The sequence below is a fragment of the Notolepis coatsorum genome (genome assembly GCF_963971535.1).
Source record: "Notolepis coatsorum genome assembly, chromosome: 19".
Lineage (NCBI taxonomy): Eukaryota > Metazoa > Chordata > Actinopteri > Aulopiformes > Paralepididae > Notolepis > Notolepis coatsorum.
Window position 1 is genome coordinate 45555188 of NC_140183.1, and position 17304 is coordinate 45572491.

Consider the following 17304-nt stretch of genomic DNA (forward strand, 5'->3'; position numbering starts at 1 on the left):
ACCTAATTTAACCTCAACCTTCAACCCTTTGGCAAGGACAAATTTACCCCTAAACTGGCTAGGATCAACTTACCCCTAACCTGGGACAAGTTGAGCCAGACTACCACTTTAAAATAAATAAATCATGATTTCATACCCCTTAGATGCAATCTTATCATTTAAATTGGTAGTAAACATCCTGAAATATGGGTAGATTTATGTAAATATTGGCTCATATAACCCCAGTCTCCCCTACATGGGCCTACTTTGATCGCTAGTGACCATATTCACACAGCGCAGCGGCCATTTTGCTCTTATATGCTCGGGAATGTGGTTAATTGCATGTTGTGACAATTTACACCTTCCATTAACATGTATTTTCTTCCTTAATCTAGATATTATATTATATATCCATATACAGACAGACCTACCAGGTGTAAATTAGTTATGGAAAACAGAATCATCATTATAGTACTGAAGCCTGTGTTTGTATAATGTTTAGCCTACTTGTTGCATTATTTTTTTAGTTTTTATTAGAAGGCAGGCACTAACAGTGTATCCCTAATTGTTAGGCCATCCTAATAAGTCAGCCTATACTGTCCTAACTGTCACTACGGCATAGCAGTAATTTTTGTGATTCAGTGTAAACCATACACTCAGCAGAGGACGTCACACTACCAACTACTGTTGGACCCGGGCTCCAGCACCTCTCTACACATTAGGATGCAGACTCACAATGTGGTGAAAAAGGAGATCAAGTCATGAAGTTATTTTCAACTGGATTCTGTAATAGAATATGATCCTTTGCGAGTTCTCTTGTGCATGCTTGGCAGGAGTCCTGCCCCTGCCCGGAGGGAAATGTGAATTTAGCATGCACCCCCCCTCCCTCCCATCACCAGCTTTCCACACATTCTGTAATGTTTAATTCATTTCAGCTCAGTTCACGGCATACGCATACATTACCATGCATTCATGTGGGATGGGGAAGGGGCATGCAGGAGTTATGCAATCAGAGGGTCTTCCATTTTCCACTGTTTAAATTTTATTTGATCTGCAAGTGTCTCAGGGAGAAGAAAAAATTATGTTCATCAAATATAAATTTCAGGTTGGTTTATAAAATATCCAGGCAGAACAAATTTTGACTAGAAGAACCATCCATGTATTACTGAGTGAGTTGTATAGGGTGGATATTGAGAAATATTTACAGAATATATATTAGCTGGGCAAATAAAAATTTCCGGCACTTGATTTGATCAATAACTCAATTACATTGTAATTTACATGACATACAGTAGAGACCAATTGAGGCAAATGTTCAACAGTGCAAAAGCCTTAACCTGCCTCCTACGCAATGCAAGACACACAACATGGAATGTAAAAAATATTTTTTTGACCAAATCTGATTTGAGTCCAAACATTCATAATACATTTCTGTCATCCAATATTGGACATTTTGATATTCCTTATCTTAAATTTGTTTAAAAAAATCATTTTGAAAAAAAATCATTTAAAGCTATTAATGACATTTTGTAATATTTCAACACTTCAGCTCTTGAAATATTCTTTTTGCCTGGCACGTGTACTGTATCTATCATCAAGTAACACACGTCATGCCTTTGTACATTTGTACATTTATTTAGCATCGTTGTACTCTCCGATGGCAAATCAGCAAACAGCAGTCCTTTTAAGGACATTCCTGAGGCAGAGGCGGGTGCCTACTTTGAGGAGGCGGGACCGGTAGTTTGTGTATCATAAGTGAGCATGCTCGGAACTCTGGTCGCTGTCATGACTATCCTCATTGGCTAAGGAGTCTGTGGAGTGGTGAAGCGCTGCGATGCCAGAGAACTCTGACGGCAGCAGTGTCCCCTTTTTCACATTCACCAGTTCTTTCTCTCGGGCAACTGCCCCCTGCTGGCCTCCCTTCACGCGCTTCCACTTCATCCTCCTGTTCTGGAACCACACCTTCACCTGAAGGGGGAAAAGTGGACAGAGAAGACTGGTCAAACAACAAGCTCAGAGAGAAAGAGCAACCGGTCACAGTCACACAAGACCATAAAGTCTCCATTATTGGGTAATACACCCAGCAACACCTGATAGCTAGCTACTGTAAAAACTTGGCAGCAATTATGTGTCTATGTACTGGTCCATCTGCCACTTGGCATCTCCCACTTTTCCCTGACTCAACAACTTGCACCATATTTACATCTCTCAAGTCATATTGATGATTAAGCTGTTGCTTAAAACGGTTTCCACGTAGCGGAGCCGAAAATCTCCCTCAGTGTCGACGTTACGCTTTCAGGAGAGGGGGAGGCTTGCTCGCTGGTGTCATGTCGGGCGGGTTTATTTTTGGGGAGTGTCATTCCTAGGGGGGCCCACAGGCCATGGCCAGGAAGTCAGATGACAGCACAAACATTTGTCTAAAACGTCGGCGACGTGTGCCATGCCGAGGATCACCTCGGATTCTTCACCTGCCGTGGGGCCTTCTCAGGGCTCAGGGCAGAGGGGAACATAAGTGCCCGGCACTTAAACTCTGGCCTTTAGCCTAAACTTCACTTAAGTTAACCTTCCAGGCTGTTTGTACAGTAAAATAATTGTGTCTGATGTCAACATTTCCCCAATGGAGTGAAAGCAAAAGGTCTTTTACGATCCACTCGTTATTTCCCGGTTGGCATGTCACCGTTTTCACTACACTATCAGGTTGAGGAGGACTGAGTTCCAATCCTGTGGCCACCCAGGTTTCCCACTGTCATGGCTGTAAGTGGACCATCCTTAAAATACATCTGCAAGCCTTGCACTTTTATTCCCATGCATTGAGAAGGCACAGCGCTGAAGGCACTCCTGCAGAAGCCCGGTTCTTGTGTGTTATGTCCCTTAATGCTATCATCTGGGAGATAATTGCTCAAAACAGAGTGAGACACTTAACAGATGTTTATATTACAACTTGTGTTTTGGCCAAGAGCACTGAAATCACACGTAATTATAATCCTGTGTGAATATGATGTGAATATAGTGACTGAATTTGAGACACAGAATAGAGGCCTATTTGAGTTCTGTAAAGTGACACTCGTATTGGGGATCAGTGTAGGTTCATGTAGGTCCATTGGCTATTTTGATATGTTTGGTTCTCCTTAACGTGTACTTGATAACTTGCTACACAGTCATTACTTCTATAGGATTCAGAGCAAGATAAGACATGGTACATTTGTAAATATCTTCCTCATAGACTATTACATTGGGCCCATAGGACTTACAGTATAGTCAATCATCCTCCACATGCAGGTCTGAACAAATCAGCAGTCCAACGTTTTAGTGTTGGGCTATTTCTTTTGGTGTATAGTCTCCATAGTACTCTTGTCTTCTGTTTTTAGGCCAGAGGTACAGAGAGAAATCCCGCGCTGGACTTCCCCGCGCTGGACTTCCCCACTCTGAAACTGTCCAAGGCCTGTTCTTTACATTTAACCTGCAGTGTCCCACCACCACAGACGACTGGCGAGGTGTCAACTAAGTGTGACTTATGGCTTCCAAGCGGGTGTCACAGAACAACATGCTGTATGGGGTTTCCTTCCTCCACAATTTGTCTCCTGTTATTTATCCCACGTGCCTGCTTTTACAGTGGCCCGCCGAGAATTGCCCCCCCCCCCCCCCCCCCCCCGCGCACGCTTTTTCAGCCATGGATGAAATTCACACCGTCGAGCCAAAACGGCCCAAAATATGAGCTGGTAAAACCATTTCATTCCTACCAAACTTTGATTTGAAGTGTCATTACAGAGTGTTAAGGGGTGCATGCATTATTCTGCAGAACTGATTTTTGCTGCGGAGTAACGCATCCCCCCATTATTTCAGCTTAGACCGTTATTAAATGTATGAAATTCACACTGTATATATTCTATAGAGACACTTTAGGATGAAACACTGTTACCAGCTCATATTTTGGGCTGTTTTGGCTCCTCGAGTCTCGCCTGTGTGAATTTCATAGTCTTCCTGGCCGAAAAAACGGGGCAGAACACCGGCCTGCGCTCGGAGACTCGTTTGTACTAAGCAGGGCTAGAGAGAGAGAGAGAGAGGAAGTGACTTGCTAGACAGCACTTCCTTCAGCCCGTCTCCCTGCCTCGCCTGTGGCCCGACTGAAAGAATAGACAGCAACATCTGGAATACGATAGTCCCTCCACACAGCCACAGCTGGCGCACAATAGCACACGCACCAAAGTCACGGAAACACAGTAGCCCGAGCCGAAAAGCTGCGTCTTTGTCTTAAAGGCCGACTCTTTTCCCAACGAGCCGTTAAACCGACAATGTGCGTTTCTGGCACCTGCTGGCCACAAGCGGTACCATCTCTGTGTTTTCAATACATTTCCCATGAGCCTCTTGGCTCTATTGCCTCCATGTGCATTTTTCCTTTATTTGCAGAGAATTCTTGGTTTTGTCGGTGGTATTTGTTTTCCATTGTTGCCAAAAAAACGATCGCATCTCATTCATTCAAGGCGTTCTTCTGGTGTCACAAGAAGGCTAACTGAGCCATGTCTCACCAGGCCATATGTGGCTATCCGGCGGTCTCAACTTGCTTTGAACACACTCCCGAACTTGATTACTTAGTAGGGGGGAAATTACACAGTGTTGCTTTAATGTGCAAATTGGGAGCCAATAATATCAGAACCCCAAGGGGGTTCTCAAACAAGGAGCAGTAAGTAGGTAGAGGCATACTTGTCTCAAACAACTAAGGAGCAGTAAGTAGGTACAGTAGAGGCATACTTGTCTCAAACAAGGAGCAGTAAGTAGGTACAGTAGAGGCAGTAAGTAGGTACAGTAGAGGCGCAGTAAGTAGGTACAGTAGAGGCAGTAAGTAGGTACAGTAGAGGCGCAGTAAGTAGGTACAGTAGAGGCATACTTGTCTCAAACAAGGAGCAGTAAGTAGGTACAGTAGAGGCAGTAAGTAGGTACAGTAGAGGAGCAGTAAGTAGGTACAGTAGAGGCAGTAAGTAGGTACAGTAGAGGCAGTAAGTAGGTACAGTAGAGGCAGTAAGTAGGTACAGTAGAGGAGCAGTAAGTAGGTACAGTAGAGGAGCAGTAAGTAGGTACAGTAGAGGAGCAGTAAGTAGGTACAGTAGAGGCAGTAAGTAGGTACAGTAGAGGCAGTAAGTAGGTACAGTAGAGGCAGTAAGTAGGTACAGTAGAGGAGCAGTAAGTAGGTACAGTAGAGGAGCAGTAAGTAGGTACAGTAGAGGCAGTAAGTAGGTACAGTAGAAGAGCAGTAAGTAGGTACAGTAGAGGCAGTAAGTAGGTACAGTAGAGGCAGTAAGTAGGTACAGTAGAGGAGCAGTAAGTATGTACAGTAGAGGCAGTAAGTAGGTACAGTAGAGGCAGCAAGTAGGTACAGTAGAGGCAGTAAGTAGGTACAGTAGAGGAGCAGTAAGTAGGTACAGTAGAGGCAGTAAGTAGGTACAGTAGAGGCAGTAAGTAGGTACAGTAGAGCAGTGGTTCCCAAAGTCGGGGTCGCGACCCAAAGGTGGGCTGCGAGCAGCCACGGGTGGGCCGCGAGATGATTAAAAAAAAAGAAAAAAGAAAAATCATTTTCTTTTTTCTTTTCTTTTTTTCTTTTTTTTGTCAGGCCACTGAACTTAGAAGCAGGCCAGGACAGTGTTTCTAGTTGTATTCTAAAATTATATTCTATTGTATTCTAAAATGTGACTATATGGTTTTATATTAACTTAATAAATAAACAAAAACGAAAAATCTACTTATTTCAACGAACATTTCAAACTAAATAACAGATTATGCACATAAAACGCTGAAAACAACCGAAGCAACAATAGTATTTTAATGAGGCTATTATTATTATCATTATTATTTTGCAACAAGTTAGCCCTCTCATAAATAGCACATATAAATGAATAACTAACTTGAACTAACTTAATAGGATTGAAGTGATATTTGGCTTAAAAAATCGGTCGCCTGGCAAAAAAAAAAAGAAAAAAAAAGCCAGACGATGTGCATTGGGCCGCGGCTCTCTGACGCCTTATTTTCTGGGTCCTGGCCTGAAAAGTTTGGGAACCCCTGCAGTAGAGGAGCAGTAAGTAGGTACAGTAGAGGAGCAGTAAGTAGGTACAGTAGATGAGCAGTAAGTAGGTACAGTAGAGGAGCAGTAAGTAGGTACAGTAGAGTTAGTAAATAGGTACAGTAAAGGCAGTAAGTAGGTACAGTAGAGGAGCAGTAAGTAGGTACAGTAGAGGAGCAGTAAGTAGGTACAGTAGAGTTAGTAAGTAGGTACAGTAAAGGCAGTAAGTAGGTACAGTAGAGGAGCAGTAAGTAGGTACAGTAGAGGATCAGTAAGTATGTACAGTAGAGGAGCAGTAAGTAGGTACAGTAGAGGAGCAGTAAGTAGGTACAGTAGGAGCAGTAAGTAGGTACAGTAGAGGCAGTAAGTAGGTACAGTAGAGGCAGTAAGTAGGTACAGTAGGAGCAGTAAGTAGGTACAGTAGAGGAGCAGTAAGTAGGTACAGTAGAGGAGCAGTAAGTAGGTACAGTAGAGGCAGTAAGTAGGTACAGTAGGAGCAGTAAGTAGGTACAGTAGAGACAGTAAGTAGGTACAGTAGAGGAGCAGTAAGTAGGTACAGTAGAGACAGTAAGTAGGTACAGTAGAGGCAGTAAGTAGGTACAGTAGGAGCAGTAAGTAGGTACAGTAGGAGCAGTAAGTAGGTACAGTAGAGGAGCAGTAAGTAGGTACAGTAGGAGCAGTAAGTAGGTACAGTAGAGGAGCAGTAAGTAGGTACAGTAGAGGAGCAGTAAGTAGGTACAGTAGAGGCAGTAAGTAGGTACAGTAGAGACAGTAAGTAGGTACAGTAGGAGCAGTAAGTAGGTACAGTAGAGGAGCAGTAAGTATGTACAGTAGAGGAGCAATAAGTAGGTACAGTAGAGGAGCAGTAAGTATGTACAGTAGAGGCAGTAAGTATGTACAGTAGAGGCAGTAAGTAGGTACAGTAGAGGCAGTAAGTAGGTACAGTAGAGGCAGTAAGTATGTACAGTAGAGGCAGTACGTAGGTACAGTAGAGGAGCAGTAAGTAGGTACAGTAGAGGCAGTAAGTAGGTACAGTAGAGGAGCAGTAAGTAGGTACAGTAGAGGAGCAGTAAGTAGGTACAGTAGAGGCAGTAAGTAGGTACAGTAAGTAGGTACAGTAGAGGCAGTAAGTAGGTACAGTAGAGGAGCAGTAAGTAGGTACAGTAGAGGAGCAGTAAGTAGGTACAGTAGAGGAGCAGTAAGTAGGTACAGTAAGTAGGTACAGTAGAGGAGCAGTAAGTAGGTACAGTAAGTAGGTACAGTAGATGCAGTAAGTAGGTACAGTAGAGGAGCAGTAAGTAGGTACAGTAGAGGAGCAGTAAGTAGGTACAGTAGAGGCAGTAAGTAGGTACAGTAGAGGAGCAGTAAGTAGGTACAGTAGAGGCAGTAAGTAGGTACAGTAAGTAGGTACAGTAGAGGAGCAGTAAGTAGGTACAGTAGAGGCAGTAAGTAGGTACAGTAGAGGAGCAGTAAGTATGTACAGTAGAGGAGCAGTAAGTAGGTACAGTAGAGGCAGTAAGTAGGTACAGTAGAGGAGCAGTAAGTAGGTACAGTAGAGGAGCAGTAAGTATGTACAGTAGAGGCAGTAAGTAGGTACAGTAGAGGAGCAGTAAGTAGGTACAGTAGAGGCAGTAAGTAGGTACAGTAGAGGCAGTAAGTAGGTACAGTAGAGGAGCAGTAAGTAGGTACAGTAGAGGAGCAGTAAGTAGGTACAGTAGAGGCAGTAAGTAGGTACAGTAGAGGCAGTAAGTAGGTACAGTAGAGGCAGTAAGTAGGTACAGTAGAGGAGCAGTAAGTAGGTACAGTAGAGGAGCAGTAAGTAGGTACAGTAGATGCAGTAAGTAGGTACAGTAGAGGCAGTAAGTAGGTACAGTAGAGGAGCAGTAAGTAGGTACAGTAGAGGCAGTAAGTAGGTACAGTAGAGGCAGTAAGTAGGTACAGTAGCGGAGCAGTAAGTAGGTACAGTAGAGGAGCAGTAAGTAGGTACAGTAGAGGCAGTAAGTAGGTACAGTAGAGGAGCAGTAAATAGGTACAGTAGAGGCAGTAAGTAGGTACAGTAGAGGCAGTAAGTAGGTACAGTAGCGGAGCAGTAAGTAGGTACAGTAGAGGCAGTAAGTAGGTACAGTAGAGGCAGTAAGTAGGTACAGTAGAGGCAGTAAGTACGTACAGTAGAGGCAGTAAGTAGGTACAGACAACATACTTGTCTCTCTGTGAGGTCGAGGTTGACGGCTATCTCGTAGCGCCTCAGGCGGGTCAGGTAGTTGTGGTGGGCGAACTCGGCCTCCAGCTCTCTGATCTGCTCCTTAGTGAAGGCCGTCCTCTCCTTCCTGGGTTTGCTGCTCACATCTGACTTGTAATTCCCGTCCTGGGACTCTGAAATCAAACACCACACACATTTCTTTCCAGTCGGAGGAGATTTATATGCAAAGAAAAATAATGATAAAATGAGCGCTGCGCGGCAGGTGCAAGTCAAAGAGAGGAGGAGGGGGAGAGAGGCAGGTAAAGGAGACAATGGGAGCCGCCAATCAAGATTTTATTGTTCGGGCATTGTTTATGAACACTGGAAGTGGCTGGAAGGACCCATGGGACACACGTGTCTGACTTTGGCAGCTGTGCTCTCACAATATATAGGCTGACTCGTATTATACTTTGTTAATTTGTTTTGAGTCTTACTGGAATCTGCCTGCTACCCCCATGTTTTTTTTATATGGAACAAAACAACTCTACAGGATGTGTAAAATATGTTTCCTCGTTTATTTACCTCAACATTTTTATAAGCGTCTCATTATGGCGAGCAAGCTGCCACCTCACTACAATTTGCAAAGTTGTTGGTTATTTTCTTCATTATCTCGGTTAGATTTGTCTTGTTTACTTCATCTTGTGAAACCGAGAACGTAGCCGTGGGCAACACCAGTGCTATTCACTAGATGACACTTGATAACAATTCAAAAACAAGTCCAAGGCCTCTAGGAAACATTGTAGAACATTATGGGCCACTGAAACAATCTTCCATTACCTCGAAATAAAGGATGAAATTTAAGATTTCCTTCAGCACAGAGTGTATAAGCAAACAAGCCCACTACACTCCCAGACAAAACAGAAACATACAATTTATATTTGTTTGTTTTTTCCCACCCAGTCTCAGAAGAAAACATGGATTGTTAATTCGGTCTCCCAAAACGTTCCTATTGTGAGCAGGCTCTGTGGTTTCTCCATTGGACACACTTCAGTTGCATATTGCTCTTGAAGGCAGCAGTGATTGCATGCTAATTCATCTGCAGTCCTGTTCTGCAGTGTGTGTTAATCCCGCAGCCCTGTCCAAAGCCCAACTGTAAATAGGCCCTGGAGTCGAGAGAGCCAGATTCACAAGCTAGCATGAGACCCAGAGAGCCACGTCACGAGAGACACCATGAGAAACCTCTCTCTCTTTTCTCCCCTCAATATTTCTCACTGAAAATGCCCTCTCGTTTGTTTGTTTTGTCAAAGAGGAAGTTGTTTTCTTCTTTCTGTTGTCTTGTGTTGTTGGACTAGAACAGATACTAAGCACTTTCTTGCAGTGAAAAGAAAAAACAATTCTGCAGAGGTTCTAAAATAAAAAATGAAATATAAAGCCGGTGTAAATTTAAACTACTCAACATAGTTATATTTGTATGGTATTCACACACAAACTTAGAATCAAGGGCAAACAAATGTGGAGATACACAGGCCATACTGCAGGAAAATCCCACATGGCATTTTGAGATTCCCTGAAATTAAGCTGATCACCGCTTGACCCACAGCCAATGTCCGGCTCCCATTGACCTTGCATTTTCCTCCCTGTAATTTCAGCGGAGCGCTCCGACACCGTCTGGCACAGAGCCGGGGGCCTGACCGAAGCCTCGCTGCTCTCAATGTATTTACTCGCCTTTCTCTCTGGTAAACACAGACATTGTCTGCAAAGAAATAAAAAAGAATAACACGACCGGCCCTTACAGCTGCTCGGGATCCAGCAGAGCCAGAGTTAAAGCGAGTGGCAGCCTTTTTTTTTTTTTTTTTTTTTTACAACACAGCCGCTACACCACAGCAATTAGGTCTCCGCCGCGACTTTCATCTCTCCACAAAAAAGCCAGAATAATGGGAGAAAAACACAGCAGCCAGACAGAGTATGTCGGTCAGGATTCCCAAATGAGCAGAGTGCTGCTCTCTCAGGAGGTCCCTCCTCAGAAAAATACTGTCCGTGTGTTTCTGTTTCTTTTGGAAAGACTAAACGGGAGAGTCAAAATATTCCGTTTTGTCCCTCAGTGGAAAATAATGTGTTTGTTGTTTACTTTCGGTGAAAGTTATAGTGATTTCTTTTTTTTGTATTTCCTTTGGTAAAATAATATCAGAGCGGCATGTGCAAGAATGCTATAAAATACGCCAATAGGACCACAGTGTTATTCCAAAAGCTTGTATAAAAAAGCTGTCTGCCAGAGTTACATAGGTCCCTTGCATCACAGCTCACTCCTTCTCCGCATGGCAACACCAAAACACCCTCGACTTCAACCAAATAAGACTTCAAGCTCCTTTTTATTGTTCCACACAGAAAATCTAGTAACCATTAAAGAACACCACTCTCTTAAACCACTGACTCAGTAAAAATGGAGCAAATGAGTTGACAGTGTTAGCTCACACACCCTCCAGCTGTTCTACTTAAAGGTCCCATACTATGGAGAAAAAAATTTAAAAGCTTTTGTCTCATCTTGGTTTGGATTTAGCAATAATATTTAAGTGTTGGGAAAATGTGAAATCCCTGCTGTTTGCCAGGGTTGTAACGTAAATAAATGAATAAATACATAATCTGTTCTAAACAGTCAGAACGTGCCCCATGGCCTATGTCACTTTTGGGGTTCAGTGAAAACAACCAATCATCTTTAACCTTACCATTTGTGGCAGCCAATCAAGGCAGGGAATAACAATTTGAAATTTGGTGTGTGCAACACCCACTACAAACACAGAAGAGCTGAAGAAAAAGGCCCTCAAATAATAAAATTCCGAAATTAGATTTTGACTAGTTTCTCTGGAAGATGAAACAAATGTTTCATGGATCTCATGAAATTATATAGGATTGTGAAAAGCTTAAACATTTTTAAATATAAGAATTATAGAATAAATAGGTTCCACAGAAGCCACCAGACTCTCAAATACCAAAACAAAGCTGGCCTATCATGTGAGCCAAGCCTGTGGCCTTACCTTTAGGAAACAATCCCTAGTGAGATACCATGAATGAATGAAAACTTTATTTAACAGATTGCAGAATGGGTACAATACAGTACGGCTCAATACACACAATTGTTAAGGGGATGCAGACCAGAGAAAGACGTTTGTCTTGTTTACATCAGGGTCCCCCATGTCGGCCTGGTCTGCTCTAGTTCATATGGGAGCTAAAGGGAAAACTTAGCATGGAAATGAGCTCTCGTGTTTTGTTTATGTTTTCCTATCTAACTTCAAGTTTCACGGGCTTGTCACTCAGGTTTCGAGTCCAGATGGTGAAACCGAATCGGGGGAGCCATCTTATTGACCTGGCAACAATGTGATATTTAGACAGCTGATTGAGTCTGCCTGGCTAACTAGCCTCGATAATCAGCGTGATTGGTGTTAGCGTGAAGAGAATGCACTCGCCGATGTAATGAGTATGCAATAACTATTGTTACTGGGGAATTGGGGCTTTGGGGGCCAGGGGTTGAATTCCAAATCATTTGACAAAGGAGAAAAGGAAATAGAGGGTGGTGTGTGTTGAATTTGTGAGTAGAATATAAGTCCCTCGCATGTGGCCTGACAGCAGTCTTAATAGAATGGTATAGGCATGGGAAATTAAGACCTCCGAGCTCAGGAAAACCTCTGTCGGGTTACATGGTTCATAATTTGGGGATATTTTTCTCGCATTCTCCCGAGATTTATCGGTATGTGCCATGAATACTTAATGTTTCAGTATGAAAACCACTGGCCAGCTGAACGGTATGAAATGTAAGAGCCACCTGGGGTAAATGGGACTAATGTGAATGCTGCCTGACTACTCTAAAATTTGGCATAAATAATAGCATGCTATACTTGAAATATAGAAATGATCCCAGTGAAATTATGCTGTCCATCAAACACAGTCACTCAAGGAGTGATCTCCAAATATACATGCTCACTTGGGTCGGCCGCGTCCCTGTAGTTATGTAGAGAAATAGTAAAGTCAACTCTGTCCTGTCAAGAAGGCATGGCTGTCTGAGGTGATGACCAGCATCCTGAGAGAATGCTAATCGTAGGAGGAAATATCAGTCATTGGTCCGAGTGCTGTGTGTACATAAGCCTAGGCCAGGTGAGATACTGTACAAAGAGGCCTTTTCAAACCAGAAGTGGTACTGACCACCGGTACATTCCTCCTCTCACTGACGGAGAGGACGGCAGGCACAATCACTGACGGAGAGGACGGCAGGCACACTCTGCATGGAAAACCCATAACTGCCTCTCATATCACATTGTCAGCAAAATCTCCCGTTGGCCCCCATCCTGGGAGTTTGTCACGGCGCGATCCATTATTGTGGTGAATATGGGTTGGAAATGTTGCACCAGTCATCAGGAAGGTGTTTGGTGTTTGAGCTTAAGTCCTCAAACAGATAATACAAAGAGTTTTTTTGTTTTTGTATTATTGATTGCATTGGCTTAATTTGGCTATTTACGGCCCAATATGTCGTAATGTGGACAGTGTTTGCTTGTCAGTTTCACAGAGCTTTAACAATGGGCATTAGTTGTACAGGTCAAGGCCATGGCATATGTACTGTATACTGCAAGACACTGCAATAAGTCACTAATTTCACCTGCAAGCAGGTTAATTCTTACAGTACTTAGTGTGGGCCATGCTGAACTGTGGGTGAACCAGGTCATTGTGTAATACATGCATGTTCAGTATTATTATTATTATTATTATTATTATTATTATTATTATTATTATTATTTTCTTTTTTTTTATTATTATTTTTAATATATGAAAAAAATATGATGAAATAATGACTGCTTAAAGGTAGCAGAGTTTATCTGGTGCATTCAAAATGAAATCACTTAATTTAAATAATATAAAAAATAATTGTAACACAAATTCGTATAGCTCAGTCTCACTAAGGTTGGCTAAAATTAACAATGGTAACGGGCAACAGTACACTTTTTTTTGTAAAACAAGAATGGTTGTGTTTAATTGTTATTGGATGTTAAATGCCACAACATTCTATTGCCCCAGTTTTGTATGGTGTATTTGAGTAAAGTACTCTGTGTGATTTATTGAAAATACAAGATCGAGACAAATCCTTAAATAAATCGCTTGCCTGCGGCACGAAAAGCCCAAATCTTTCTGGGTGTTTAGTGTCGTGCGAGGCGCCGGTGTCGTCTTTTACAGTCCGTGACATTCATTCTTTACAGTGTGCCTCATTTTCTGCCCTCTTGAAACGCGTAGAAATGAACCAGATGTGATTTTAAAACAAAAACATGCCAGAAGTCAGATGCCCGCCACAGAGTTATAATACGGCCTTTCGCTCCTGGCTTCAGTCAACTCGTTGTAATTGCCTGTGTTCATGTCAGCCGACACCTACAAACAGCTTCTTAAGACGACATTCGACTGCGTTTCTCTGTCAGTGCAGCGTAAACCGCTCTACCGTTACACTTCGCTGATGGATTTAGAGCAACACAAATAGCGGTTAGTTCTCGTGCTCCACTCGGAATCTCAAAAGTTGACATTAATGTGGTCGTGTTTATATAATGGTTACATAAACAGAGTTTGTTGTATTTGTGAGTGTCCTTGGGTCTGCAAGGTTTCACACACTTTATATATATATTGTTTATAAATAATAAACTGGCAGATAGAATATCTCAATATAATAATATCTCTTGTTCTGTTGACATAAAGTTACTGTACTGTAAGATCTACTGTACATCTAATAACATCTCTACTGATCTTCATTAGTGTGATTTATCATGAGTGAATTAATCCCTGTAGTATTTCCTTTACTTCCTGTTCATTTCCCCCGCTGTGCTCAGTGGTGTGATAGAAACTCCTCAGGTCTATATCTTAGCACAGCTCTTACCTGAGCTGTCACTTTTCCTCTTGCCGTTCCTCTTCTCTGCCTCAGCGGGTGACAGAGACTGTCTGCCAAAGTCTGCAGGCACGCAGGAGGCCCCCGTGGGGGTGCTGCTCCCCCCGAGGCCAGGGGTACTGGCGCACATGCTGGGCCCGCCGGGGGGGCCTAGGTCCGAGGGCGTGTGCCCGCCGTCCTGGGCCGAGTGAGCGTGAGTGTGAGGGTGGCAGAGGTTGTGGCGCGAGCCGACGCTGCCGGGCGAGGGCATCTGCGGAATGTGCCACGGGGCCTGGTGCTGAGGCGGGTGGTGATGCTGCTGGGGGGGCAGGTGGCCGCGGTGGGAGTGGTGGTGGTGCTGCCCGGAGAACAGGCCGTCGTCGGACGGGTAGCCGGAGATGATGCATGGCGAGGGGGACGAGGTGGAGGAGGCCAGGTCAGGGTAGGATACGTGGTCCGAGCGTCCGTGCAGCGTCAGGGGCGACTGGGTGAAGGCCGGGTGCAAGGCCTGTGCCGGGGCGTGGGGGCTGCGCAGGCAGCCAAACAGTGTGTGATCCATCGCATGCAAACGCACTCACAGACATACACACACGGCCCTTCTGGAAAGGTGCGGAGGGCAGGTGAACAGGGTAAAGTTACTGAATCAACAAAGCAAACAAAAACAAAAAAGGAAAATCACAAACTCATAGATATCCAAGATGCTTCTCTCCTTCCTTGACCAGCTTCTTCAGTCAAAAAAAAAAGAAGAAAAGAAATTAAGATTGGAGGAAAAAACACTTAAGTGTGTGCTGAAAGGGGCGTGCTGTGGTAATCCGGAGCATGCGGCCAGTTGCCAGGCTGATAAACAGTGAGCCCCGGGTGAGCTGAGAGAAGCCTCTAGGTGACAGGAGGAGTCGGGGACTTGAGAGCTCGAGCCTGGGAGCAGAAGGTGGTTCCTAGGAACTGCAGAACGAGGGGGGAACCGGCAGAGGGGATGTTATAAATAGGGTGTAACGTGAGAGGGAGGCTGGGTCACAGTCTGCATACGCGCTACTGACCACATGCATATGATCGTCCTCCAAAAAGCACAGCACAATAAATCTGCACTATTAAAATGGCTGAGCCTCAGGAAAAGAAGGCAATTTATTTTGGACTTGGATCTGACCTCCAGTGGCCTTCTCCCCCCCCCCCCCCCCGCCCCCTTTAAGAAAACAATCTTAATGTTTGCCGGGGTCTGGGATGAGAGGGTAGAGGTAAAGGGGTAGGTGTCACAGGGTGACTGTGGGGACTTTTGTAAATGCTGACCCCTGCCAATACTGTTATGTTGTGGAAGCTGACAGGGACGCTCGTTGCTTCCACCGAGTTATAATGGTTTCCCTCTCTCCTCCCCTCCTCCTTATAATGGTATCTGTCTATGCTCGTGAATTTGATACAGCACGTAGATCTTGAAATCTTGAGACCTCCTTCTCTGCTTGCTGTGTTCCATTTCTCCACACTCCACACATGGTCTGCGACCAGACGTCACAGCCTGCAAAACAGCTCTGTCCCAACTTTGCGTTTTTACTGGACCAAATCCGGACATCCGCGACCAAATTGGTTTGAGGGAAAATGCGGTTATAACTTTGAATTGGGTGTATACAGAGTATCACAAATAACCATAAATTAAGCTTATCTGAACATTTATGAGTTATGCAGTGATGTAGTTATCATAAGAGTAAACAGACTATCTTTTCTGCATAATACCTTTATGGCTGCGTTCATACATGTAATTTCCATGGACACAGTGAATAAACAAGGCTGCACAGACACCGGGAAATTCAATTATTTAGATTTTTTTCAACTCATTTTCGGTTCTTATTTATAAAAGAGACAAAAAATATGGGAGGAACAATAATATAATATTATTTATTCAATAGTTTAAGGGAAATAATATGAGTATAGGTAGCACCAGTTAGTTTACGCCCTCTTTGGGCAGAGATGTGCCATTTCTCTCCAACACCACATGTAAACATTTTTCAAAATCATCCAACAAGTCTACCAATTGAGATAATTAATACTGATAATTCATCTCAGCGTTATTGGCCTATGATATGAGGTCATCATAAAGTTGATCTCTAATACTAACCTGAATAGTTTTCATTATGTTTCTTCCAGATCACGAACTCGAACAAAAGATGGTTGACTTCAAGATAATTTTATTCCTTTTTTATTGGACAAAGTTGTGGCGGGGGGGGGTGGGGTTCATTCGAGAAGGTAGGCACAATACTAAATAAGACCCAATCTCTTTTTTGTTTAGTGTAGGGCAATTGTCCCCAAATAATCCTAAACGTAGATCTCACAGTAATGTGTACAGGTCCATTCTGGTCAAACATTTTGAACTTCAAAATAGAACAGAGGTTTTGAGAATGGGAAATAATTTAAATGCAGTCAAACAGGTATACAAGCTACTGGCAGTACAAAGCTAAAATAACGAGGTAAAAATAATATATTGTAGAAAAAGGTACAGAGTTACCTGCTCCAATTCCCGATTGGAACATTAAAGGATAAGCATGCCACACAAAAAATACAGTATACATAAACTAACCAACAACATATGGTAGAGAATTGTGGAAACAAAGAGAGAGACCTGTATATAGATTATTATGGTGAGATGAGGATATTGTGAATATTTCCATTGTTTTCCACCTGCAAGACATGGCAAGCATAAGGCTACTTTTACATAATATATCTCCAGTATAGTATAACCAGTAATTCAGAAATCCATATTGGGGTATCATATACTGCATAAATTAATAATAATTCAAATAAATCCCTTCCTTCAAAACAATTCTCCTGTAAATATGATTAATGAAATATATTTAAACATATATGTCTCTCAGCGTGGGTATGTTTTGCAGATGAAGGGGTCTGCGTGGGGTCTCTCTCTCTCTCTCTCTCTCTCTCTCTCTCTCTCTCTCTCTCTCTCTCTCTCTCTCTCCGTCTGGACTCCACACACACACCAGGGGCTCCAAGCCTCTACTGTACACAGGGCTGTGCCACATGCATAGGGGCCTGCGTGGGAAAGGAAATTAATTCCTCTTTGAGAGAAAATTACTTTAACAGATAGTGCAGCAAAGGCAAGGCAGGCTACGACACTATCGCTCTCTCTCCCATTCTTGCCATACCCTGGGCCAGGAAGCAGAGCAGCTAGACTCCACGCCGTCTTTAGGTGAGTGAGCGTCAAAC

At 43.3% G+C, this 17304-nt stretch overlaps 1 protein-coding gene across 1 annotated transcript; it reads right to left on the reverse strand.

Annotated features, from left to right (window-relative positions):
• Positions 1-1024: 1024 nt before the first annotated feature.
• On the reverse strand, positions 1025-14976 carry meox2a (mesenchyme homeobox 2a). The gene is made up of 3 exons (XM_084336168.1): positions 14113-14976; positions 8232-8404; positions 1025-1947 (listed from the first exon to the last, which is right to left on the reverse strand). Exons 1-3 carry the CDS (start codon positions 14657-14659, stop codon positions 1729-1731), a joined length of 939 nt encoding a protein of 312 aa, XP_084192294.1. The 5' UTR covers positions 14660-14976; the 3' UTR covers positions 1025-1728.
• Between the last annotated feature and the right edge of the window lie 2328 nt (positions 14977-17304).